This window comes from Aptenodytes forsteri, unplaced genomic scaffold, assembly GCF_000699145.1.
Source record: "Aptenodytes forsteri isolate BGI_AS27 unplaced genomic scaffold, ASM69914v1 Scaffold388, whole genome shotgun sequence".
In the NCBI taxonomy this organism is placed as follows: Eukaryota; Metazoa; Chordata; class Aves; order Sphenisciformes; family Spheniscidae; genus Aptenodytes; species Aptenodytes forsteri.
In genome coordinates this window covers 145817-172619 of record NW_008795433.1, presented here as the reverse complement: position 1 = coordinate 172619, position 26803 = coordinate 145817, and the positions used below count along the sequence as shown (strand labels likewise).

At 40.8% G+C, this 26803-nt stretch overlaps 1 protein-coding gene across 1 annotated transcript in view; it reads left to right on the top strand.

Annotated features, from left to right (window-relative positions):
- Positions 1-16008, top strand: part of DHFR (dihydrofolate reductase) — a 19386-nt gene extending 3378 nt beyond the window's left edge. Inside the window, exons 3-5 of the mRNA XM_009281011.2 lie at positions 397-523; positions 12464-12579; positions 14196-16008. Of these exons, the coding sequence (XP_009279286.1) occupies positions 397-523; positions 12464-12579; positions 14196-14283 (331 nt within the window). The 3' untranslated portion in view covers positions 14284-16008. The remainder of the gene's footprint in view (positions 1-396; positions 524-12463; positions 12580-14195) is intronic.
- Positions 16009-26803: the final 10795 nt, after the last annotated feature.

The following is a 26803-nucleotide window of genomic DNA, read 5'->3' as shown; positions in this document are numbered from 1 at the left end:
GGGGGGGGGGGAAGACAGGGGATGGAGGCTTTTTGACTAGTTTTATTGAATGAAATATTGATGTTCTAGAATTCAAGTAGAAATCTACATTTAATTTTATAGATATGTAAATTTCTCAGTTACACTTTTTAAAAAAAAGATATAAAATTTCAGATCTGTAACTTATAATGCCTTTTAAGTCACAATTACGATTAAACTGTGATTTATTAAACAATTCTGCAGTCAGATGAGAATTCTACCATAGTTTAGCAATAATAGGCATTTCAAAATCATTAACTAATGTGAAACATTTAGTCCTTTGTGAGTTCAGCAAAACACATTGTATGTCTACATTGTATTGATTATCATGATGAATGGTCCTTTAATTATTTAGTAATAAAACTTGTCTTTTTCTAGGGATACCCCAAAAGGAGCACATTATCTTTCCAAAAGTCTGGATGATGCTTTAGCTCTTTTGGATTCACCAGAGTTAAAAAGTAAAGTAGACATGGTTTGGATCGTTGGAGGGACTTCAGTTTACAAGGTACGTTTAGAGTATTCCTAAATTACTCATTTTCTGCGATGGGATGAGGATGGCTCAAGTTCTTATTACTTCCGCTTTAGGAAGTGCCTTTCCTTCACGTGACCCAGCAAACTCCAGTGATTCCAACAGAACAAGTCTTGGAGAGTAAGATTTCAACTCACAAGTTTAAAGTACCTGTCCAAGTAACCAAATGTTGCTCTTGCTAATGGTCCAGTGTCATAGAGTCACTGTGCTTTTGAGAGCTTTTCTTAAATGTCTAAGTTACTGGGTTTTTACACCAAGACCCATATGGTTATGTTTATTTTGCTGAGGTAGTAGACTGACTTTGCAGAGGATGTGGGAAAAAAGGAAAAATGATCCAGCATTTTTAGCCAGAGTATGACACTTTATACAGGTATACAGGTAAGAAAAGAGGATTTAGAGAAAGCTGACAGCTGATGGTGTCAGCAATAAGAGGAGATAATCATACAACAAAACGTAGAACTGACTGTTTTGCCATCAAACAACCAGGCGTCCCTACGGTTCCTACTCCCCAGGTTTCCCTTGGTGTCTCGGTATTCAGGTGTCCGTTCATGTGCCAAAAAGGCAGCATGTGCCACTTTCTTCTCAGGGCCATCTTTACACAAAGCCCTGTATAAACTGCCCTGTTTACCCACAAATGCAATAGTCCTTCTGCCATTAACTAAGATAATAGCTGTGCAACGTGAAGGTCTGCAGTAAAACCTATCTTGTTGTTGCCCTGTGTTTCCTCAGCCATCTTTCTCCGTTCCCCCAAACCCTTCCTCTCATTTTCCATTTATATACATGTAAAGTTCAGTCAAATCTCCATGCCTCCACCCACATCGCTGGAGTCATCCTTTCAGCCCCTACACAGTCAGGGTTCTGCCCTTTAACTCTCAATTGATTTTGTCTTCTTTTGTTAAGTTCTCCTATAATTTACATTTATTGTCAAACAGTACCACACAAAAGGTTATGGCCATCAACCCTAGTTCCTTTCATATCAATCAGGAGAATATGGAATAAGGACAGCAGTTTTTCTGATTAAAAAAAAAATCTTAATTGAGAATTATAAAGCTTTTTTTTTTATATATAGTAAAGGAAAAACAGTTCTGCTGTCCTTTAGTCATTACAAGTATGCTGGAAAATATACTCCGTTTCTTGTTTGGCACCTGGACTTTAGGTGTGTGATGAAAATGCCATCATGCTCCTGGTACTAAATTAGGGCTGACAATATGCGTTGTATACAGGGTGGGAAAATACATGTTCTGATATTTCTTGCCTTTGCAGCTTGTGCCTTTCATGAACCTCTTCTCTGTATCTTAGGTATCTTTTTACAGTAAAGAAAGCAAAGTAGTTAGATATTGCTAAGGTTGTAAGAAAAATAAGACACATGCAAATTGCCTGTAAAACACTGTTGTTCCTCTTTTTTTTTTAATTTATGTTTTATAACCACTTTTGCATGTGGTGAAGTCCACCATATATTTGGTGTCCAAATGCATTCAGTCTGTAATCAAGTATTATCGTATAGAAGTAACCTGTCCTTCACCCTCAGCCATTAAATTGCCTGCTTCCAGGCAGTAAGTAGCAAGTTTATTTCTGGAGACAGATTCTCTTCAGATTGGGCATAACTGCCCAACATGAGCAAAAGACTAGGTTTGGCTTCTGCCTGTAATTCTGCAGAATTCTGTACAAATTTTACAGAATTTACAGAAAATCTGTAAAAGCAGGAGCATTTACCCCTTCTGTGCAATGGCCACATACTCATCTAGTGCTGCAATGAGTGCTTATTTTTACTTGTTCTTCCAGGAGCATCTGTGTTGTAGGCTTCTAATTTAACTATTTTTCCAGTGTCTGGCTGATATTTTGTAGAAAACAATGCAATTTTTTAGACTATTACTCACCAATACTTAGATTATAAATAGGCAGTTTTGATCGAGAGTACTTTTGCAACATATTACTTGTGCTGATCCACATAAGGGAATATGACTTAAAATTTCAACAGTTTTCCCCATTTCAAGCTTTTACTTGGGACATTTCAAAGGAATTTGTAATCCATTAGGGAGAAATGTGACAGTTTTATACAGATTCCTGCATTCAAACTAGCTTTGTGGTCTTAATTAAAAGGGTTTGATGGAAACCATACACTTCTACCAAAACTGCAGGTAATATTTTTAGTGCCTGTATTAAAGATGCACAAAGGATTACAGGAATATTTCCATTATACCATGTAGAAATGTGTAGGAGGTAAAATAGCAAATGGTAACTGAAGTGAATCCTTTTATTCGGTAGTTGTAGGTATTTGCTTTTAAGGCATTATTTTGATCTTGCTACTTTGTATGGCTGAAAGGTTTAGAACTGATTGTGTTTATTAGTACAAGCCTGTGATGGAAAAGTGTCTGTAACTCCTTTAGCAACACGAGTGGTTTGAAACAGGTAGTGCTGAGGACATGACATTTCCACTTTTAGCACTTTGGGGAGTTTAACCCAAAGTTCAGGTCTTTCAAACCAGGTAGTGCTTTATGAGGACAGACCTTGGTAAGAAGAGCAGGCCACTCTGGAAAGCACCATACTTTTCTTTTCTTCTGCCTCCTGCAGATGATGGTCCCAACCACCATCAACCCTTTTCTATTCCTGATCTTGTACCTGGCTCCTCCTACTCATTTACAAGCAACACTACTGTGCCTGAGGAGTAAATCCTCTTCTGCATCTGAGCATAGCCACACAACAGTGCAGTAGAGAGCTGTTTTGCACCAGGAGGAGTTAGTCCATTATGATCCCAGCAAGAAGAGCACCCAGACTCTGTAAAGTGTCATTTAAAATCCTACTTATTGGAGCTAACACTTTAAAGAAGGACAGAATAGCGTAAGTAATCTTACATCCCTTTAGATGCTGGGAACTCCAAGTTCTGTGGCATTGAACGAGCCTCCAAGCCACATGCAGCATGCTGCGCAGACCCTGTCTGTAGAAAGGGCTACCCCATTTTGGTCATTCAAGCTATTACAGGACCTTCTTACAAGAAAACAAGTTTATTCATCATTTCTGCTTTCAAACAGAAAGGGTGTTCACATGAGAACTTCTTGCTGCTTTTAGATAAAGGCAAGGACACGCAGGTGGTATACTTGTCGGTACCAAGTGGGACCTGCCTACAGGTTCCTCTTACAGTTTTCTGGCTGAACTTATCCTGTGGCCAAGGAATATGCGCAGCACAGTACAGGCCTGGGTCTATTCAGGTTAATTGTTATGTGGATCACTAACTCCTTAATGTACAGTGGTCTTTCAGTCAGGATCAATACAAAAGGGAACGGCAAGCTCACGCATGCACCCGTTGCATTTACATCAGGAGGGCTGCTTTGACAGCCTGTCACAGGCTGTTGTGGATGTCTTGAAGGCTGAGTAGGAAGATGGGGGATAATGGCATTCCTGGAGTCTTCACTGTAGCTGCTCTGCCCTGGTTGATCTGCAGCCGTTGGCACAGGGGTTGAGCTCAGGCTGGTGGCATCCCATTGGTATGGGGATCCTGGAGAATAAGAAGTAGATGCAGAATGTATTGAATGTGAGGGTGCACAACTGAGGCCATCTGTCAAGAGCTGCTACAACAGCTTTGCCATTGCCAGACGACACTTCCAGAGTCCGTATCATTACTCAAGAGGTTGACTTATTGTCCTGTGGAGCCTTTTGCCACTATCTCCTAACCTTAGCAACTTCTGATTAGTTAATCAGTTTGGGATGGGGAGGTCCACCATGATCAGGGTTGTTATCACAGCTCCCTGAAGCAATCCTCTAAGCTGTATTTCTGTAGATGGTATAAGGAGGGAACATGTGAATGATCTTCCAGGCCTTTGCTGTCTTTGGTTTTCCACACCCTTCGTGGATGCTGTGGGCAGCACCCACATCCCAGCTGGGTTCCAGACCCAGGGTAGCAAGCCAAAGGGTTACCAAGGGTGGCCCATGAACTGAGGCAGATTCACACGTCTTTCAGGAGGTTTCCAAAGAACCTCAGACTGAAAAGGGATGCTGGCACCTTCTTTGTGCACAGGGTCATTCAAGATGTTTGAACACCTGCCTTATCTGAAATACTGCATCCCCTCTGTGCCTCATGCTGCCCTGCCCAGATACCATGCTGAAACACAAGCCTGGCTTATCGTCATCCAGAGAGTGGTGCAGAGGTGGAGCATCTGCCCAGCTGCCTGAGTGCAGAAGGGCCCTCTTTGGGACACAGGTGTCCAGCCTGTCTCAGTCTCAAGTACGGATGGCTGCTGTGCCCTGCCCAGCCTCTAAGAGCTGAGGCAAGCAAAGGTGCTAGAGCATGCGCTCCAGGACGGCATTTCAGGATGGGATGCTGCCCTCAGCAACAGAGGGGCAAGGAATGGGATGGAGGCAAGGGACTGCTGCTGTTTACAACCTCTTCCTCGCAGGACTGCAGAGGATAGAGGAGCAAGCCTGACAGTCTCTGAACATTTATAAGGACACAGTGCAGCTGTCTATTGCTTATGGCCATCTTGTCCACGGCCCCTAGGTTCTCAAGGACACAGTTCTCTTCACGGTGGTGGGAATATTGGCATAAGCTGCCTCAAGTCCTGTGAAGAACAGAGAAAGGTGAGCTCTGAACAGGGTGGCCATCCCAGTCGTCATGTAGGTTATATTCATGCAGTGTTCAGCAGCATACTCTGGGAAACTGTCTCTTCTGGGCCTTGACCTCTGCAACAGGAAGAGGCAGAGCAGCTAGACATAGTAGGCATTTTGGTGGGGACAGGGAGAGATGAGTAGAGCATTGGTATTAGGAAGTGAGAGCAGAAAAGATTGAAAACAGCTCCCACAGTCCACTGAGGGTTCAAAAACCTCGTGCAGCCTTCATCTTCTTAAGTTTGACTTGACACTGATCACCTCAACAGGTTTGTAATCTGATGTGGCCACAGGGTAGTACTGTTGCCTCCAGGGAAGCTTTTGGACTTCTCACAGCACAGGTTTACAAGTTTCATTTCTTTGGATCTCAGTGTGACGCCATACTGGATCTTCTGCACTATTCTGGATCTCCTGAGTTCCAGAGAGAGTTGATGTTGCTGTTGATTGTATGGGTGAGGAAGGATGAGCCCAGCAATGGCCAATAGGTAACAGCAATTACGAAGCTGTTAGGTGTCATGAGAGGCACTCCGTGATTTTGCTTGAGCACTTGATGTTTTGAGAGCCGTCTGCTGGCTCATGAGTGCTTGTTGTGTGCTGGAAAACTTGTGGTGGTGACTCACTCGTTGGTTCTGGCCCTTGAGTCCCTATTAGCTGTTAGAGCTTATCAGACATGTTCCTGGAGCAGATTTTCTGGCTTGCTTTCATCCCCAAGAAATTTAATTCACGCACACCAAGATCGCTCCCCAGTACAACTAAAGCATGGTGAGTGGGGACAATTGGAAGATTCATTTCAAAGCCAAGTTTCTGTTCTGAGTTAAGACACTAACATAGATGCACTCTGTGGAGGTATTTTCTCTTAATTGAGAGGTTTGGGTCTTGGCTTTGACTCTGAAAAATAGTGCTACCTGGAGATCCTAAGGGAGTCTGCTCAGTATAAATTACATCAGTCTCTTTTAACTGGATTTAAACTGTGTGTTTTAAACTGATTAAAAACAACATTCAGATTTTACTAGGAATAGGGACTGTAAGCCCAGCACATCCCCAAATATTAAACAGGGACTTTAAAAAAAAAGAACAAAACCAAAATCAGGTGTAGATTTACTTATGTAGATGGTATGGTCTTATGATATGTTGTTGGTAGAGTGTTTAATATAAATCTTGCTTTGTAAAAATAACCAAGCACAAATCCCTAACAGTGAACCTACCAGTGGGGAGAAAAAAAAAACAAACTAGCAACAAAAGTTTAAAAAAAAAGAAAAGAATTGGAAAATTTATGACTCAGGTCCTCATAACCAAGGCCTCTTTAGTAACACCAAAACAGGCTATATGTCAAACAGGTTTTCACCTTGATAAAACAGTTTTTCCTACAGCATCTCGAACATTTAAAATTGTCTCTCCTAATTTACATGTTCTTATTCAGCTTGTTGCTTTCTAAATGCCACAAAAGCAAACAACGACACTCAAGGTCACATTGCTGAAGTATTGTATTTGTGTATTAAATTTGGAGAAGAAACTTGTAATTTCATAACAGAACAAAAAGTTCTTTCATAAGAAGTTTTGTTGGTTTTGCTGTTTAGTTAATATCTAGGCTCGCCATAACAGAAAATAGATGCTGGTGATAAGTAGCATTTGGGGAAATTCTTCATCAAAGAGGCTTGAGCTGGAAAATAAAATTTCCAGTAATCTCCAAGGGAAAATTTTATCTAATATTCATGCTCAGGTGTCTTCCTATGTATTAGTATTTGACATACTATATTTGGTAATCTACCCCCTTTCATTCTTTGAAATTATTGAATTATGAAGTTGCTATTCCTATTTAGTGCAGCAAGTCTCTTGCAGATGATTAATTGCCCTCTTAAATAGTTTCTTGACTAAGCATATAAGCTTCACTGAGTTCTGAATGCCCAGAGTGGGTTGTGAATGCCACATTTGCTAAGCTTCAAATCTTGCTGTACCATAAGGATCACTTCTTTAAAAGAAAGAAGTATTAACAACAATTTGAGTCACTAGTTTTATCATGATTTTTTTCAAGCCTGCCAAAACTTTACTAGTTAGTACTAATATACCAAAATATACATTTTAAAGATTACATTTTAGTACGTCTGAATTTTCTGTAAACTATAAAAGATATAATAGTAATTTTTCTACCTCCCCTGCCTATAAGACAAAGTGGTTTTGAGCTGCGTACCTGTTGGAATGATTTTAAACTGCGTACCTGTTGGAATAGACTAATGTGTATGTTACCATGTTTTTGAAGTGTTGTATTCAGTCTGAGATGCGACCAAGGACTAAGATCCACTTACAAGGGAGCTATGCAGACAGCTCATTTTTCCATGCTCACGTGCTCCACTCTTGCAGGTTGCAGTGCTGTTGCTCTCTTCAAACAGTGCTCTCAAAGAACATGCTGCAAAGACCAGGCTCCTGAGCTGCATGATGCTGTTGACGTGGAGGACGTCACACTGCAGGCCCGAAGCATTATTCTGCTCTGGGAGCAATCAGTGCAAAAAGCTGAGCGCTGCATTGGCTTCTCCACTAGTTCTGTTTTAGAGTGAACTAATTAGTATGGCTTAATCCTGTTAACATTTTTGAAAGCCAGTAACATTACCTGGTGTAAAGTGAAGACTGAAGGTTGTTGTGGTTGCACTGACCATATGTTTTTTCCCTGTCCCACCAAGTTCATGATAATGTTATTCGATTATGCACGTTTATGGTCCTGAGCAGTTGTTTCCAAGGAAGGTTACTGTCTTCCTGGCGTATATGCAAATGTAACTCTCTTACTTCATTATTGTAATGTCGCAGAATCCTTCTTTACAGGAGAATTTTCCCATGTGTAGTTGTGTAGCTTTGTGTCATTGTCTGAACAAAAACATGGGAATGGGAAGACAATTTTCCTGTATTCCTATGACCTTCTAGGTGTTTTTTGAGAAAAGGTTTGAGCACTCTTAGTGCAATTCCCTAATATCTCTTTTACATAAAAGTAGCAGGGTAACAGCATTACAGCTGACAGCACTGTCGTCCCATAGAGATTTATGTTTTTTAAAAATATATCTGTGACTATTGTGGTCATGCCTCTGGTGGCCAATACTTCTTTCTCTTACCTAGTTATAAATAAAATTAGAGGAAACAGGACTACAATATTAGCAATGGACTAGTGGATTAACTAATAATTTCTTTTAAAAGTTTAAGAATTTTCTTTAATTTAGCATCTTCATAGTTTCACAGACTTGAGAAGGACGTATCCAGCCTTTCCATACAGTCTTCAAAATAAACTCAGAGGATTTTTAATGTGGAAAGAAAGGTGTAATATTGCTATCTCCTAACCAAGCTTTTTGTGTGCTCGTTCTTGTGAACAAACATATTGATTTGACATTCCTCTGGGAAAAAATGACTAAAAAAGGTTAATATATGAGTCAGTTACAGACACAAATCATGCAGCTATGAAAGGTTGTTGCTTTTTAAGTTCTTTTTCAAAGATGCTTGCAGAGATCATAGAGGGAAAGATTTAAAACCTGTGAATCTTTAAATGACTAGAAATTGGTCCCTTCTACAGCAGTTGGTTGCTATGCCCACTAGTTTACAGTGGTTTGGTGATTAGATCTATAAAAGATTAATTTTCCATATAATACTTCTGAAATTACTTGTACTACACAGCTATTCTTTGTTGCAGAGCTTCAGGGCTGTTTTAACCTGTGTTCTACAAGAGAAACTAATTCAAGGCAATGGTCGTGCACGTGCAGACATAACCTAATCTTGTATGGGTGTCAGTCCAACGCAGCTGGAAATTATGGGGAAGATGATCCTTAGGTCATCTCCTTTTTGCTTTAGGCTTCAGAGGCAGGCCTGACAAGGGTTTCTTGGAAGTGAGCAAAAAGATGAGGGTATGCTAAAATCTTTTCACAGGGTTATGAAGATACATGTGAGTAATAAAGGACTCCGGTTCACATATAGGGTTGACGTACCTGGGACAACAGGAGGGATCCTGACACCTCAGCTTCTCCTGTCCGCCCTCTCTTCTGGAAAGTCACCTCTGCTTGAGGAGTGGTTCTGGTGTTTCTGAGAGATCAACAGCCACGGTTTTAATAGGCTGTGCTTTAATGTGAACCAAAAATCAGCATTGCTTTTCCCCGTTGCATCAGGCTGTAATATTTTAAAAGGTTCAGTAGCTGCTACACAAGGAGGTGAGCCTGTGTGGAGAGCAAACATATACGCAACTCCCAAGGGAAACCATTGCAGGTACAAATACAGTCCAAGGATAACTGATTGGACTATGAGGGAAGAACACAGTAAATTAAAAATCGTACCAAGAATGACTTTGAGAGCCAGTGTGGCAATGGACTGAGGGTAACATAATGACCATGGAGTGAGGATGCAGATTTTACAAATTTACAGAAGCATGAGCTCAGAGACATCATCATTTTGTTTTAAAAATCTCCTCCTCTTGCCCTGGTACAATTATTTCCAACAAGTCCTCTCTTACTATCTATCTTTTCCATCACATACATTAGCCTCACATTTACAAAATACGCAAAACCAAAAAAGGCAGTACTGATCTCCTACTTACTGGAAATTTTTTGTCTATTGAATATTGTGCTAACTTCCAACAGTATTGCCTGATCACTAGAAATATATTTAGTTACTGCACATTCTGTTTAAATATTCAAGATTATTTACATCTATACCTTCGTATTATGTATATGCTACATTAAAACAAAGTGCACGTGAAGACATAATCTAATCTTGTATGGGTGTCAGTTCACCCTATTCTGTTCATTAGAGTAAATATGCATAATGTATATTTCCTTGATTAAATTCAGAGTAAGTATGTCAACATTCTATCAAATCAGCACTATGCATCCTCTAACTTGTCTTCTGTGCCAAAAAAGGTGGTGAAACTGATAGAGTGGGCTGGACAGGTCAAGGGTGAATTGAATGTCAGTGAGGAACTACCTTAATCCTCATGAAAATGCTGGAGTTGTGATAAAGCTCCTTCCCCATTCTGCCGGGTCCATAGCAGTAGTTTGCAGAGGCAGTGTCAAGAGTCCAGTCCTCTCTGAACAGGTTCCTTTAGAGACTCCACACGTGGAAGGTTTCATGTTTGATACAAAATTTACTTTTTTGAAGTTACTGTCAGGGAACATGGAGGACCAGGTGCTCCCAAAGGGACGGGAGCTGGGACCCATGGGCAATAACCTGACTGGCATGACAGGGGCCTCACCATCCAGGGCTCATGGTGATGAGGCAGGTCCACAGGGCAGGATCAGGCCCTGTGAAGGTAACCAGAGTCAGCGTCTGTCCCCAGAGTCAGACATAGCCCTGGGATGACTAGATGGGGCCATGGGGACAGTCCAAGGCCTGGTTGGGATGCCAGCCCATGACATGATTCAGCTATGTACTTAATCCCAACACAAGTGAAAATTACACTTAGCAGAGTAGAGCAATTGAAATACAAAGTCGAATCACTTTACAAATGTGTTTCTCCTTGCCCGTCACTGTACTATGCTCACTGTCATGACACTGGGCATTCCCAGCTGCTAAGAAGGAATACGTGGGTTGAAACCAGCTCAAGCCTGTTGCTCTTCTCCGAGTTCTTTTTGTTTGTTGTTCAGTTTTCATGGGCCACATACACACGCAGACACCCAGAGCTGGTCTGGCTAACTCAGGAAACATTTGTACTTCTTTTATTAACTCGGGGACAAAGTTACACAGCTGGTTGGTTCACTCAACTAATGCAACCATTTATCTGGAACGGAGGTGACCTTCCGGTCCCCTTCATGCTAAGTTCAGCTTTCTTTGCAATATCTGTGGTCAGTCACTCCATACGCTCTTCCCTGACTTGTCTTGGTGGTACAGAGTTCTTGCTGAAGCTGCATTCCCATAGAGCTGGATAGGAAGTTGATTTATTCCTCCACTACAAAACAAAAGTATCTCTGTTTACAAGATACGGCATGCTTTTATTTGTGAAGCAGATTATTCTGCTGTCATTCTGCAGGTGTATGTTCCTCCTCTTACTTCCCACCCTTATTTAAAGAAAGAAAAAATGTGATATTTATATACAAACTAGATGAACACCACTTCAATGCTGTTGGATGCTGGTGTGCTGTGACTTACCCCTTCCATTTTAAGCTATTCTCTAGTAATAGAGCAGCTTTTCTAGAAACTAACTTCTCAGCAGTGATACCAATTAATTTTATTGGATTAAATTTGCTATTACTTGTTCCTGTACTTGTCAAAGTAGTACCTAATAGCATGCTGCATGGTGAATCACCTTTAACAAAGAGCATTGCTCGTTGCCAGTTTAAGGGAAAGGGAGATAATAGCTCTAAGCTTTCAAAAATATGTTGTAACAGGCACCAGTATAGCTTTTAATGGGTTATTTTAATGCCAAGAAGTCTGGAAGAGGTGACTTTTCAGTCTGATCTGGAGACAAAACTTCTTTTTTTAATTCCTCAGTTTGTGTGAATTTCTTAGTGAGGAACTCACCTAACAGGTGCCTTCATAACGTTTTTCATCCAAGGAGCTTGGAAACTTTCTTTGTTGTTATACAACTTTTGATGCATATTATCACTTTGCCGTAATCCAGAGATCAAACTTTGAAGTTAAACTGGTAGATAATTTGATCACTGGAATTGAAAACTAATGCAGAGTGAAAAAACGTTATAAATCCTTAGCAGTGATATTAATTAAACATTGCAACAAATTACCTTGAGGTGTGGGCCTCTCCCACCACTTAAAGCTTCCTGTCTTTCAAAGAGGTATGATTCAGAAATTGCACGTTGAGACTAGACCATACTGCTGCTTTCTTCTCACAGGACTACTCATAATTTTTTCTTAATTTCTGTCAGATGCCCCAAGCTCTGAGAATAGGTATTGCTGCCACTTAGCAGGTGGAACTGGCACAAGATGAAATTATCCCTTTAGAAAGTGCTCTTGGGCTGAGTCCAAAAGAGGCAATCTATAGTTCAATTTTCACTGCTTTGCTTAAATCCCGTAATGTATAAAATAGGAACTGAGTTTCAGTTTTAGATAACATATTTGGTGTGCAATCTACAAGTAGAAAATATGCTAAGACTCTTATCTCTTGGTTCTTTTTGAATGCTGCCATGGTGATGGCTGGTGCAGGCAGAGCAAGAATTTGGAGAGTTGGTAAAGAAAGCTAGTGTTCCAAATAAGAATTTATACTTTATGTTATCTTACAGACTTCAAATAGCATTATAAAACAAGAATATTATGAATTTTAGTAAACAACACTACTTCATGCATGGTTGAGCTGTTTTACAGGGAACAACTCAATTTTAATTGTTTCTATTGTTTTTAAAGGCAGCAATGGAGAAGCCAATTAATCATCGATTGTTTGTGACAAGGATTTTGCAGGAATTTGAAAGTGACACCTTTTTCCCAGAAATCGACTACAAAGATTACAAACTTCTCACTGAGTAAGTACCAGGATGCATACTAGTCTTGTGTTCAGGTGTAAGAGTTAATAATCTGATTTGGATGTGTCAGGGTCCCATTAAGGCCATGTTCTGTTTTGAGTTAGAGGTGCTTTTCACTGTATTTTTTTCCCCAGAGTCATATTTTACTTAGAACCTGGAATTGCACCTCCCTTAGCACAGAGGGGTTGTTGGAACTCGCTGTGTTCTTCAACCTTCCCGTAATCTTTACAGTAAAGAATGGCATTTGTCAGTTTGCTTGAAAAGTAACTTTCTTATTGTTTCTCACTTCAGAATTACTCAAATATTTACTAAGCTTCATAACTCTCAGTATGTTGTTAGTCAATGATACGTAGCCTCTGAATGTCTTTGATAAGCTGCCAAAGACAAATTAAATGGGTTTGAGCAGGGAGGGTTGAGCCTTCATAGATTTGTAAGGTTATTCCTCTCTCTTGAGAAAATTACTTCTTCCTAAAAGACTTAGTAGGAACAAGTATTAAACTGTAAGTTTCTGCCATTCACTGTGGTTTCTTCTATGTTATCCTTGTCATATTCCGGTCATATTTTTATGCCCTCTCCAACAAGATTACATCCAACAGGCAGTAGGGAGGTGGGAAAAATTCAAATGTCTGCCTCAAGAACCAGCAAGGAAAGGACCTCTTCCTCTTCTTGCTACTCTCGTTTTGGTTCCCAGCTGGTTATAGACCAGCAGTGGAACAAATAGCGAGTATGGCAAGTCAAGTTCTCTGCACAGGGCACAGGAATGGATTAGCACTGAGGTGGGGGAGAACAGGTAGGGGCAGGAAAGAAGGATGCGGGAGAGACAAACAACGTGGGTGGGGAGGATAAGTCACCTTTTTCAACTCTAACATGTTCTGATCTGCTCTGTGCCATATCATGAGCCCACTTCAGTATCCTGATGTCTGACCCAAAGCTCCCCTCTCTCCCTCTTGGCTGTTTCTCAGGTATACATTGGTTTTGGCCAGTGTACTGAAATCAGAATTTGGCCTTAAAGCATGAATTTACAAACTAGCAGATAATTCCCTCACTAAAGTGGAAACCTGATAAAGTCAAACCTAGCGAATAAGCTTTAAAATTTCTTTCTCCCTCAAAATCAACATTACTCGTACAAAATCCTCATTCTGTCGCAGGGAGCTGAAGAGGTTTTTGAAAGTATCAATTAATAAAAACTTTAAGAAGCTGTCGTAGACTTGTAAGCAACCTTTACCTTAGCATTTCCTCTAAACCATCTGAGGAAAAACAAAGCAAACAACCCCAAAAGTGTTCTGTATCTCTTCTGCCTTTGCAGACATTTTAAATAACATGTTGGAGGCTTTAATAAAAATGTTGGAGTTTTTTGATTAAGCCAAAAAGTTGTTTTTTTTTTTTACATCAGAGTATGCTTTCTTGATTTAAAAAGATGTGCATACAAGTTGCTGATAGTAGTTAACATGATTCCTAAAAATAGCTTGTACTTAGTATACCTGTGGTAAGGATGGTATTTTCATCTCCTTTTTCAAACAACTGTCTTTTCTAATTGATTGGATAAATTACAGGTGACTCATAATGATATTCTTACCTACTTGTTGGCTTTGCTTTTTCTTGTCCCCTCTCTCCAGGTACCCAGGTGTCCCTGCTGGTATCCAAGAAGAGAATGGCATCCAGTACAAATTTGAAGTGTATGAAAAAGCTGTCTTGGCACAATAAATGAGGCTTTCTGTACTTCTGTGTAAAGGCAGGCTTTTTAAATCATGAAGTCTTACTGAGTGCAAATGCATATTAAATTATTGAGAGAAAATCCTGCTTGATAGTACAATACCTCAGTAATGAATGATTCCAAAAAACACACCCCACACTCTGAATATGCACCCTGCAGTGGAAATATGAAGGTGGTCAGCAGCGTGAAAGAGGTAGCTCTAAGGAATACCACAACTAAGGTTGCATGAGACCTTGTATTGATCTTTACAATCCATGGCAGCACCCCTAACAATTCCATGAGTAATGAAAGGCATTAAACTGCGTCAGAACCTTTCTACCTAAACAAAGGTTTTGAGTATCTCCTAATTCAAAACTTCCGACATTGAGAAAGTGTCAAAACTCCTGAGTTTAACTGGGGTGGTATATATATTTATAACAATCTTTAAAACATACTGGTATAGAGGAAGAGGTAATCAAGTTTGAAAGCATAACAAGAGAAATGGAGTGTGGAAGTCTCAGGTAGCAGTTGAGGGATACATTGATCCTTCGTGGAAGTCTTCTCTTAAGCCATCTTAACCATCCTGGGTACACAGCCTACTTCAAGCCTTTTGGCTGAAAACAGACTTACAGATTAATCTGATAAAGAGGTTTTAACATTTCCATTAACATCACACCCATGTAAAGGCTTGCTGCCCTTATAAAAAGTTGCTATGTCAGTTTGACCATGGCCACTTTGCAGTATAAGAACACAAACATTGCTTTCTTAACAGATTCTGTGTTTTTATGTCCCTTCTCAGTGTTATCAATGCAGATGCAGAGTCTTAGTTTGTCAGTGTGATTCTGAATATTCTGTGTTGCATACAAATATGGATTATAAGCAGATAGCGGGGTCCTGTTTCCTCTTTCATTAAACATAGCTAGTATAATAATGTTTTGCATTGCTATTCCCTAAAAGTAGCGAGCAATATACTGGTGCTGTAGTAACACTGCGATTGTAATGGCGTATAATGCCAAGTGTTGACCAAAGTTTATTGTTGCCAATATTATCACAACATTATCAGTAATATTAGTCTGTTGCTATGTTCTGACTGTGGGGAGTTTGTCAGATGGCAGAGGACTCCATACACGAAGTGTCATGGAGAGGAGCGAGGACGTACCGTGCCCATCTATGCTTCCTTGTGCTGCAGCTGCCACCCTGAGAGTGATAGCCTACAAGGAGGGAGCCCTGCCTCCCTTTCATTGCAGATCAGTCTGAGACCTGAAGAGCGAAAAAAAAGGCTTAAAAAAAAAATTAACCCTCAAAATTCTGCTGACTGTTTCCCCAAAGCATTTCAAAAGCTTTGTCTTACGGAGCAGTATTGTGGGAGATCCAAGTAATAATGCTTGTCCTTTAATGTCACACTGAGGCCCAGTTCTAATGTCAGGGAGGGCGGCACTGGCCATTGGCAGGCTTTACACAGGTTACAACCGTACAGAGGAGCATGACAGTGCCCGGTTTTCTAAGAGAAGATTAAACCTTGATTTTGCTTGCTTTTCAAAAATGAAACCTCTTTGATAAAACGCTTAGAATATCAGCTATGAACACCTCTTGACTATTCCATGGCAATTTACAACACTTAACTGATAACAAAGATAATTTTTGCAGCATCTGTTCTGGGTTGTCTCAGTTTTCTCTGTGTTCCTTTTGCATTCTTGAAAACATAAGTACTTTCCTGTGTTGATCTTGCCCCATGTTTGTTGACTTTACATGGGTTGATAAAGATTAAAACAGCAAAGTTATATGCTTGCGTAATACAGCAAAGAGTCTCCTGAGTTTTAATTTGCCAATACATTGCGAAAGGGAAGGAAAAAGACTGCTACCAGGGGGATGTTTTTTTTTTTTTAAATATGTCACGGTGACCCTGACGAGAAAATAACTTCCCAAAAGCGTTTAATATGTACCAGTTAGTATCAAAAGGCAGGTCACTCTTGAAAACTGTGCACAGCTAGTCTGCAAAGTACTGTGTTTCTGGCAACTGACATTTATTAAAAGTGGAAGCACAGACTTCATGCAATGTTAGCTTACACTGTGATACTGATGCAAACATACATTAGAAAATTTCTGCCTAAGCGTATATTGCAGGAGATACAGTTCACTGAGGCCAAAATGTTTTGTAGAACCACTTTGGTTGCAAAGAACTTTAACCTGGATGCAAACAAGCCTACTGGGAACATAAATAGTTACTCTGACTCTTTGTGGACTGACTTAGTCCTCTCCAGATTTAACTATGTTCATTTGTCAAATTCTGCAACAAATTAAGTCAATTTATCATTTGTGGAAATGAGAACTTTTGAAATAACACAGCAGTTTCCTACTTTTTCAGAACGTATTAATGATGCAGTTTCTTCAGTATGCCACTCTGCCAAAAAGATGCATTTTTGTGTTTTTTATTTTAATAAAAGCACTGCATTTGGACAGCACCTGTTGCATCAGAGCTTTTAAATATGCCGTACAGATCCCAATCAAGAATTAGGAAAATGCATTTGATTGCAGTGAAGTTGGGTCCAAAAGAAGCATGTTCATCCTAATGACAAGACAGACCAACCACTACGAGGTTGGATGCTTACTGTTTCAAGAAGACGGATAGGCAGAAGGGTGTAAGTCCGTGTGTTCAGGAGGCACATACAAAGACTGTTTGCTGACAGGTGTATTATTTCCAGAGGACGGTTACTTTGCACATTTTTTTAAATCTGTGCCCTTTTAAAGATACCTCGGATTGTTCATCCAAAAACTGAGACCAGGAAAATGATTGTTCTCTTCTAAAGGCCAGAGTTACTAGCTAGAGTTTGTATGGGGACTTTTTCAAAACTGGTGCTTCGCCGGGTGACAGGTTGGTTGAAAAAGCAACAGATAGAAAGCAAGTGTTGCTGTTCACCTAAATTGGGCATTGCACCTGTTACCTCCCCATTTATATTTCCCAAAGGAAATACAAATATCTTATACTACGGCTTGAAGAAAAAAATCCTTTCTTCCAAATACAACTTTCCCACGTTTTGTTTACTCCCGTACCTCACTGATGTGTGATTCTGTGAAAAGCCATAGATTCTCATTATGCCTAGTACAGGGGGAAATATCATGTTTTTCCCCAGTTCCATGCAGCTAAGTGCAATGAATAGCATCATGAATGACAATATAATTACCAATCACCAAGAAAAGTATAGTACAGATATAATTTAATCCCCCTCATTCATGCTTTCCCAGGAACAAAGTGTTCTGAACAGATTGAAAATTTAATTTTTAAGGGTAACACTAGTTTTAACAAGATAGCTGAAACCAGAGGGTTTGCATAAGAGGTGAAAAACAAACCATTAATGTTTCTGTTGCTTGTCTATTACTCATTATCTCTCTTATCTGACAGTGGACGGCAATTTCCATTTTGCAGTAGAAAGCTGATGTTTTCAGTAGCTCACCAGTAACGATATGGCCACGGTGTATTCAAAGACAGAATTGGGAACATTCCAACAACAAATCTCTGTTACGGAGAGCAATCCATGGAGAAGAAAAGTACACACTAAATAATATGAGTTTCCTAATTTAGCAAACAGAATATTATTAGTATATATACAGAACACCAGTGGAAAACAGAAAGGGGAAAATGACAGTGATTAGCTTAAACATGTTATCTAAGGAGAGCACCAGGAGCACTTGACATGAGATCTTAATTGGGACCACACAACCATGTTGTCTTCATCAGACTACAGCTAATTTGCCAAAGGCTTAAACCTAAACCCAAACTAATTCTGAGTAGTTTAAAAGCTAGGCTAACAGAAGAGGAAGATATGAGCAGGCAGTAGCTGATTCGGAGAGGGGAGAAGCTGTGGGAAGGATTGTTTTTTAATCAGTGCAGAAAATGAGGTGACTAGAGGTGACAAATGAGGTGACAAAGCTTGGTTAAGTATGAAACTAGGAGATACTTCCGTTATTATTCAGTTGTGCATTAACCGTCTCTGCTCGCCCAGGAGGGCTGTAGGAATGAAGCCTACCAAGTCAGGGTAGGCTGACCAAAAAACCGCAAAGATCTTCTAAAGAGGCAGGTCTTGGAACAAACAAGTGGAAATGGGGAAAGAGAGGTGAGGAGAGGAAGTTGATGTTTCCTAGAAGGATTACACGGTTTCTTGTGTTAGTTTGCCCTGTAACTATAATTACTAAGGAAACACTTTCAAACTGCTACGGGGTTTAGCACTTGTAAGATGCTGTGACAAAGAATTTCATCGGTGAAGGATTTTCAGGATTTGGATGTCTGCGTGACTGCCTTTGTCAGCTACACAGAAATCCTCAGCTGCAATTCCTATGCCTGCACTACATCTGAAAGCAAGACTCCCATCCCAGAGCATCCAGTAGCCCAAGGCTTAGCATTGTGCCGAGGCTGATGATCTCCTGCTTCCCTTGGTGGACAGCATATGCTCCTGGGACTGCATATGGGAAACCTGCCAATTTTTTTTGGTTTTCAATTATAAAGACTTGCTTTCTGCTAGCTCTGGGGTGATCCTGGGTTATTCTCTCTGTTTTCTACCTGCAGATCATTCCGTCTCCTTTCACATAACATCAAAGCAAAAATTGTACAAGAAGTCTTCTATTAGACTAATTGACGTGGCTGGAAAAAGGACAGAGAAGCTCTCAGGCAGAGTCCTATTCCGGTTACATTCTCAAGACTTTTTTCGGGTGACTTGAACAAGGGCTAACATGCCAAAACTTGCCTGTTTATCTCCAGTTAAATTTGGTGGTTTAATAACGTAGATTATCTCGCCATGTAAATCTAGTTTCACTCGTATCTTTTAATGGTCTTGGCTACAGCATTTGTGTATCACCTTCAGTCCTCAAGCTATGGTCCTCTCAATTCCGTCCCTTACCTCTTCAGCTGTCCTGTTGGACTGGAGATTTACAGAAAATCAGACAATTGTGCTGATCAAGAAAATTACGTATTTCAAATAGAGTGCTCTTAAGTATGTGCTTATGTCTGATTAAGTGGTAGCAAGTGTTTTTCCTGAAATCAGGCCATATATTCGCCTAGTTAAGGAAAGCTTTAGGTATGAAATTAAATATTTTGCTAAATGATGTCTCCTATGAAAAAACAGGCAGAAAAAGAAATACAGAACTTGAGAGGACAGGAAATGGATGGTACACCGTTACTCACGGAAGCCTAAATCAATATCTTTTCCTTCAGCGGTTCAGTTTAACGAGCTCCTAATACCAAGCAGAATCTTTTTTCAATAAACAAACCGTTATATAGAAGTCACTTTGGCTATAAATTGCATCACTGATTTGGGAAGGACACTTGCACAAAAACAGAGCAATTGCTCCTTAGAAGTAACATGCTTTTAATGTTCATCCTTCTGCTGAACTCACAGTTTTCCACACAAAACCCTGCTGGGAACACTCACACTCGTTTCAGACAGCTGTACTAGTTGATGAATTAGCAGTCCTTTGCTGGAGAGCCCTGCTCCACCTCTCAGCCGGCTGGAGAGGTTATGCCTAATGCACTTCCAGCAGAGCCAGATGGGTTCATTTAAATATCCAGTGAAGAGTGATTTCAGCTGAACAAAGTGGGTTTGCCTGAAAGGAAAAGGAAAAACTCAAGTGATCCTTCCCACTGATACAGCTGTGGAGCCCGTAACGCCTAATGATGGACAGCAGTGAGCAAGCAGGAGCAGTCATGTCGTCACTCGCTTCAGCTAGATCTAGATGAGCAGCTTTAAAACCCTGAATAATTTGACTTGAGCTGCCTGTGGACACACTCCATGGAGGAGCACACCTCGCAGACCCCAGAACACGTGCCTGCTCTAAACCACGAGCAGAACATCTCACTGGGTTACTACATCCCATTCCCATTCTTGCCGTAATTAAAAACAGAAAAGAGAAAAATATTAAATATAACTCTCACGTAAGAGTAAATAACTTAAAATAGATCAGGCCAACTGAACCACTGAATTCCACCGAAGCTTGTGCAGTTGTACTAAGGAACTCTTTAGAAGCTTTTGAACTTTTCAATGCTGTATCAGTAGGTTATTAAACACAGCAAGAAAACTCCTGGAAACTATTTCATGTGAAATCAGCTTGAAAGAGAGCTTCATTTTCACAAGTGCAAGAAGGGAGTTTTAATCACTATACCTCATCTTGTTAGGTTTTGTTCACAAAGATTAAAATGTAGACCTGTTCCCATCAAGAGTCCTAGGTGGAAAACCTCATCAATTTAACATACCTAAGTTTCAAAATAATTAATTTTCCTAACTAATTTTAAATTAATTTTTTCTCATGTTTGTTCAGTCGTTAATCATGTAAAAAGGCAACCTGTTCTTCTGGAGTTCTTCTTTACTCACTAAGTACTTTTGTGCATATTGCTATTTCAGTCAGTCAAAATTGATTTCTTCAGAGTATTGAGTCTCAGTGCCCTTCATCAAATTACGGTTCTCTTTCAGATGGAATCATGTAGATTCTCTTCCTTTTGTCACACAGCCGTTACACCATTGTTTACTGCATAATTCGCTATATATTTTTTTCTAGTATGTAATTCAGATTCCTTTAGAAACTACTACAGTGCACAAAGGGTACAGATAACTTTCTGCTGTAATCTAAATAATGATTGCTTTCATTCAGTGAGTTATTTATCCTCACATGAAGGAAATCCATATCCTTCAAGTTCCGGCAGAATAATGGCTTGGCCTGCTCAAAAAAAAAAAAAAAACCTGTTGGGGCAAAAAAAAGCTTTGTAACAAAACTGTGAGTGTACGTTTTTCTTCTCGGTAGTATGAAAGATTCATCTGATATTGACCATCACTAGTATATGAACTTCAAATAAGCTTGTAAGCAGAGAAAGTAGCAGTTGATGTCTTGAACTATTATGTGATTTTTCATCCTAATTAGAAAACAAGTGCTGTGATCAGGAATCACTATATTGACATAAGACCTTGTTATACGGCAGAGAGCATGCTTTGCTACCCTCTTACTTTACCAATATGCATAACACAATAATGTCAAATAATTTTAAAATAACTTCTTTCACAATCTGTTTTCGATTTTTCTGAACACATTTATGAGAAAGAATCGACTCTATGGCTGTGTTAGTAATACCTGATTCACACGAGAGGAAATAAAAACACTGGCAAAAGAGAGCTATCCCATGAGCCTGCTGATTTACAACACGTAGGAAACTAGCACTTGTGTTTTGCAGCATTGCAAATGGTTGTGTCCATGGAACAAGACATTTTAGTGCAATATATTCTCTAATATTGTTTCAAGAACTCCTGTTCCCTCAGCAATTGTAATTATTCCTACAAGTGTAACAAGAACAATTCCCACGCACAGTCAATTTTTTAATTGAAGTAATTAACAAAAATACACCAAACACTTCAGAGAGCATATTGTTCCAGAAAGAAAACTCCATGTCATAACTAGGTAATTCAAACATGCCTGACAGAAATCAGGAGAAAACTCGGCTTTGGCATTACCTCACTGAAACCAAAGGGGTAATACCAGATTCAATGTCAAACGAACGTGTCTCAGCGCTCTCACCTGATGTGATCGACCCGACAGAGTGTGTTAGCAAAGACAGTACAACATCAGGTATACCTCAAAATCAAAATTGTCTAAGTAAACAAACCAATAAAGTAATAAAGTGTTATTCTAGATTTTATACTGCATGCAGAGTTGTGGCTTTTTGTGAGACTCTTAATGGAGTCCTAATTTCTTCTGTTTGGTTTTGCTTATTATTTTTGAAACAAAACATAGCACTTTCTATACTCGGCCCCCTGCCTCTGTCTCTTCTATCCTCTTTTAGACCTCCCCAATGATGTCTCTAGAGCACAAGCATAATCTCGCTTCATTATTTTAAAAAAGCAAGCAACTGTACCTGTTACATTTAATAAAAGTATTTTTAAGAAACACTGTTGTTTACAATGTGTTATTGCACTCCTCTCAGCAAACAGTTCTAGCACAGTAAATATCTGCCTCTGTACATAATGTTTTAAAATGTATTCTTAAGGTACCAAATCAGTATATAATAATATTAATTTCAGGGTGGTGGGGGTTTTTTCAGTCACCACAACTAAACCAAGTTAATTATGCTTTTATATTTTTCCACTTATTCACACTTTTGGAAAAAATTCTATGCACTGATACATAATAAAGTAATAGAATGTCTAGAATGACATGGCTCCTTCTTCATTTGAATCAGGTTTTTGCTAGCGTAGGCTAAGGCTGGTCAGTACCAAACAGGCATGACAACCAAAGCGTTTACAATTTCCCACGGAAAGCAAAATCCACAGTTTTGTTTCAGATCAGATCAAAATATTTCCATTCTTTTTTTCCCATAAACAAAATGGAGCAGCTAACTTAGTCGATTCCCAGGATCCCCAAGGACCCAGGAAAGTCCCCTGCTGTGGTTGATAGCGCACGGAAACCCCGGCAGCGCCAGGAGAGGCAGGGTTCTTGGGTGCGCTCGGACTCCCAGCTGCCATCCATGGGGTTTAAGCTCTGAAACCACCTTCCCAAAACAAGGCTCCTGGGCTCGAGGTCTGCAGTCCAGCTATGGGCTTCCAGCAGCTTGTTGAGCTGGCTACTGGAAAACCGAGCATGTTTCTTTAGTTTTACTGTCTGCCTGCCCATATTTGGATAAAAGTTTATCAAGAATCAGTGCAGTGGAACATTTCAGTCAATTAAAATTAATATTAGTATTCTGTGACCATAAAACTTTCCCCTGGTAGGTATCTAGCTAGCCCAACTGTCAGTGAAATATAGGAGAGGGCTGGGTTGATAGGGATCCTGAGAGAGATACCAAGAAGTATGATAAACTAATATGCTATGTGGATATGCAAACATATTCTGTATTTTAGAATAAAAGTTGCACTGCATTGATGTATTCCCTACTCTGGTTTTCCACCCTCCTTCACTGTTAACATAAAAATTAACTTCTTGATACCAACCGTTGTTTTTATATCCAATTAAAAGTAGCCAAAAGGGAGGTTACTGTGACATTTATTAAAAAAATCTAATTATCTTTCTAAAAGTGCTCTTCTAAGAACCGGTGTGATACGCTTTTCTCTTGGTAAAAGATTTATGTCAGCTATCATAAGCACAACAGTACAATGCAGGCAAGGACGGAAGGCGGAATAAGAAAGTGTACACGAGAGCTGCAGAAACCGCAGAAGCGAAGATGCTCCAGCAGCAGAATTGACGAACCATACACAAGCGTACACCGCCCCCGTGTCTGATGTAATTCACACAGCAACAGGTCTGAGAAGAGCAGTAACCTTCCTGAAGAGTGGGTGTTCAATATACATGCCTTTCTGAGCCTGTTCGGCAAAGACCGAGTGTTAACAATGTGGGTGAGCTGCAGAGAGTAAAAGAAAACAAAGATAATTAGAATCACGCCGCAGGAAAAAAAAAAAAAGTCTGTGGACATTCTCCCAACCTAGTTTTTGAAAGACAAGGCTAAAGAGTAACTAAAGAACCTGCCCTTGGGATGTTGTTTGTCTTCGTGGATTATTCACGATTCATCCCGCTCTTAGTCACCCCGGTATCTAACTGGTCCTGTCATGCACTTTTAGAAAGTAGAATGGCACAAATCTCCTTCACATTCATCCTGGAAACATCTCTCGCCTGTGATGCCTAAAAAAAGCCCTTGATAGCATCAAGGATGCTGGTGCCCTGCGACTGCTACTTATTATACCGAGCATGATGGACTGTTTCGCTGTTACTTTGCACTCACCTCCCCTATTTGTTTGCCACATTGACCTCTTGCCTTTTATTATACACCGAGACAACAATGTCTTTGAGGCAGCAGCTGCCTTTTTAAATAGATGAGTACAGGACCTTGCACAGTAACAGCACTACAGCCCCCGCAATTAACAGTGTTTGCGAGAGATTTGAGACAGTTGCTGCAGGTCCCACGTCTATCTATTGTATCATCTGTGTGTTGCCGCCACAAAAAGTTAGCATGACACAAGGCAGTTAAAACTTCTGCAAAATGTTGTATAAAACTGTTACAGCGTGCTTTTGTGTGAATCAGCATTCCAAGAAAATATCCTTGGAATATCGGGGATATCAGCAGGGAGTCCTGTCATTCGCGGGTGTGCTTAACGATACTCTGCAAGCGCTGTTAGAGGCACCAAGTAGCTAAACGAGACTTCAGCACAGTCAGGTGATCGGGAGTAGTCAGCGTGGATTCACCAAGTCATGGTGAAGTCAACCAAATCAGTTGGCTTGATCAACCTGGCAACCTTCTATGATGAAATGACTGGCTTGGTAGATGAGGGGAGAGCAGTGGATATTGTCTACCTGGAATTCAGTAGGGCCTTTGACACTGGCTCCCAGAAGATCCTCATAGTGAAGCTGTTGACCTATGGGCTGGATGAGCAGACGGTGAGGTAGGCTGAAAACTGGCTGAACGACCAGGCCCAGAGGGTAGTGATCAGTGGCACGAAGTCCAGCTGGAGGTCAGTAATGAGCAGTGTACCCCAGGGGCCAATACAGGGTCCAGTCCTGTTTAACATCTTCATTAATGATCTGTATGATGGGGCAGAGCGTACCCTCAGGAAGTTTGCAGATGACACAAAACTGGAAGGACTGGCTGATACACCAGAGGGTCATGCGGCCATCCGGAGGGACCTGGACAGGCTGGAGAATGGGCTGACAGGAACCTCAAGCAGTTCAACAAGGGGAAGTGTTAAGTCCTGCATCTGAAGTTTGCAGATGACACAAAACTGGAAGGACTGGCTGATACACCAGAGGGTCATGCGGCCATCCGGAGGGACCTGGACAGGCTGGAGAATGGGCTGACAGGAACCTCAAGCAGTTCAACAAGGGGAAGTGTTAAGTCCTGCATCTGAGGAGGAACAATCCCAGGCACCAGGACATGCTGGGGCCACGCAGCTGGAAAGCAGCTTTGCGGAAAAGGACCTGGGTGTCCTGGTGGATACCAAGATGAACGTGAGCCAGCGATGTGCCCTTGCCACGAAGAAGGCTAACAATAGCCTGGGCTGCATTAGGCAAAGCAGGTCGAGGGAGGTGATCCTTCCCCTCTGCTCAGCACTGGTGAGGCCACACCTGGAGTCCTGTGTCCAGTTCTGGGCTCCCCAGTACAAGAGAGACATGGACATACTGGAGAGAGAGTCCAGGAAAGGGCCACGAGGATGATGAAGGGACTGGAGCATCTCTCCTGTGGGGAAAGGCTGAGAGAGCTGGTACTGCTTAGCCTGGAGAAGAGAAGGCTCGGGGGGTGATCTTAATGTATACAAGTCTCTGAAAGGAGGGAGCAAAGAAGACAGAGCCAGGCTTTTTCTAGTAGTGCTCAGTGACAGGACAAGAGGTGATGGGCACAAACTGAAACAAGAGATTCCCTCTGAACATCAGGAAACACTTTTTCACTGTGAGGGTGACCAAGTGCTGGCACAGGTTGTCCCTCTTTGGAGACATTAAAAAATGTCCGGACGCGGTCCTGGACAAATGGCTCTAGGTGACCCCGGTTGATCAGGGTGGGTTGGACCAGGTGACCTGCAGAGGTCACTTCCAAGCTCAACCCGTTCTATGATTTTGTGAAGGTGCCCTAAACTTGCATGAAAATCAAGAATGTTCTTTAACCATGGTTTGAAATTTCATAGGATTTTAGTAGTAACCTGAAAGCCGCCAGTAGGAGCAGAAGTCTTATGACGTAATGAGCTTAGAAAAATGGGACCCAAGGAGCTAAGATAACCTCAGAGAAATACTATGTGGCAGCTGTGAGAAGAGATTGATTCTAGTATTTGACAGGTATTCTTTATTTTGCAAATTTTTTCCAATTTTATGGTCAAGAACCTACACCTTGGCTTTGTTGGAATAATTTTTTCTTATTGAAGCTTGTTGGGTGCTGAGGCTGATTCCAAGCCACTCTGGAAAATACCACGTAACCTACTTCTCAGGAAACAAGTATAAAGTGATGTTGCATTAAAGTGGTGTTGCAGACAAACTTTTCATGTGCCTGCCATGCAAGAAAATCCCAGGAACTGGGACTTATTTGCTGTCAGGTTCGTTTGGTGGTGGGCAATGTCAAGAAAGAAGAAAATGTCTTTCCTGGCAGGCTTTGACCAGATTGCTTGTGGCATGGAGGAAGCAGCAGAGAGACAATCCATGGCATCAGGTAATCCCATATTGACATGGAGGCCTTCATGTCCAACGGGGTCCATGAGTCCTGCAGAAGAAAAAAATTAATAATAAAAAATTTAAACAGTTGGATGGATTTAGGATTACTTAATAATGAAGAAACCTTGTGAGAGAACTGGGACCTCTTAGACCTCCTCCAAGTGGGTAGGACCCAAATCCTTTTTTTGCCTTTTGGCAGTTTTGCTGTCTGAAGCAGCCAGGGATTATTGCAGAGTAAAACTTGAGTATACCTGAAGGGAGCGCCTCTTCGGGCTCGCCTTCCTCTAGTTCCTATTAGCGCCATTAAATTCATGCCCCTGGGCGGTGGGAAGCAGTGAGGTGGTGAAGAAGGGCCTTAGGTGGGTTGTTTCTACCATT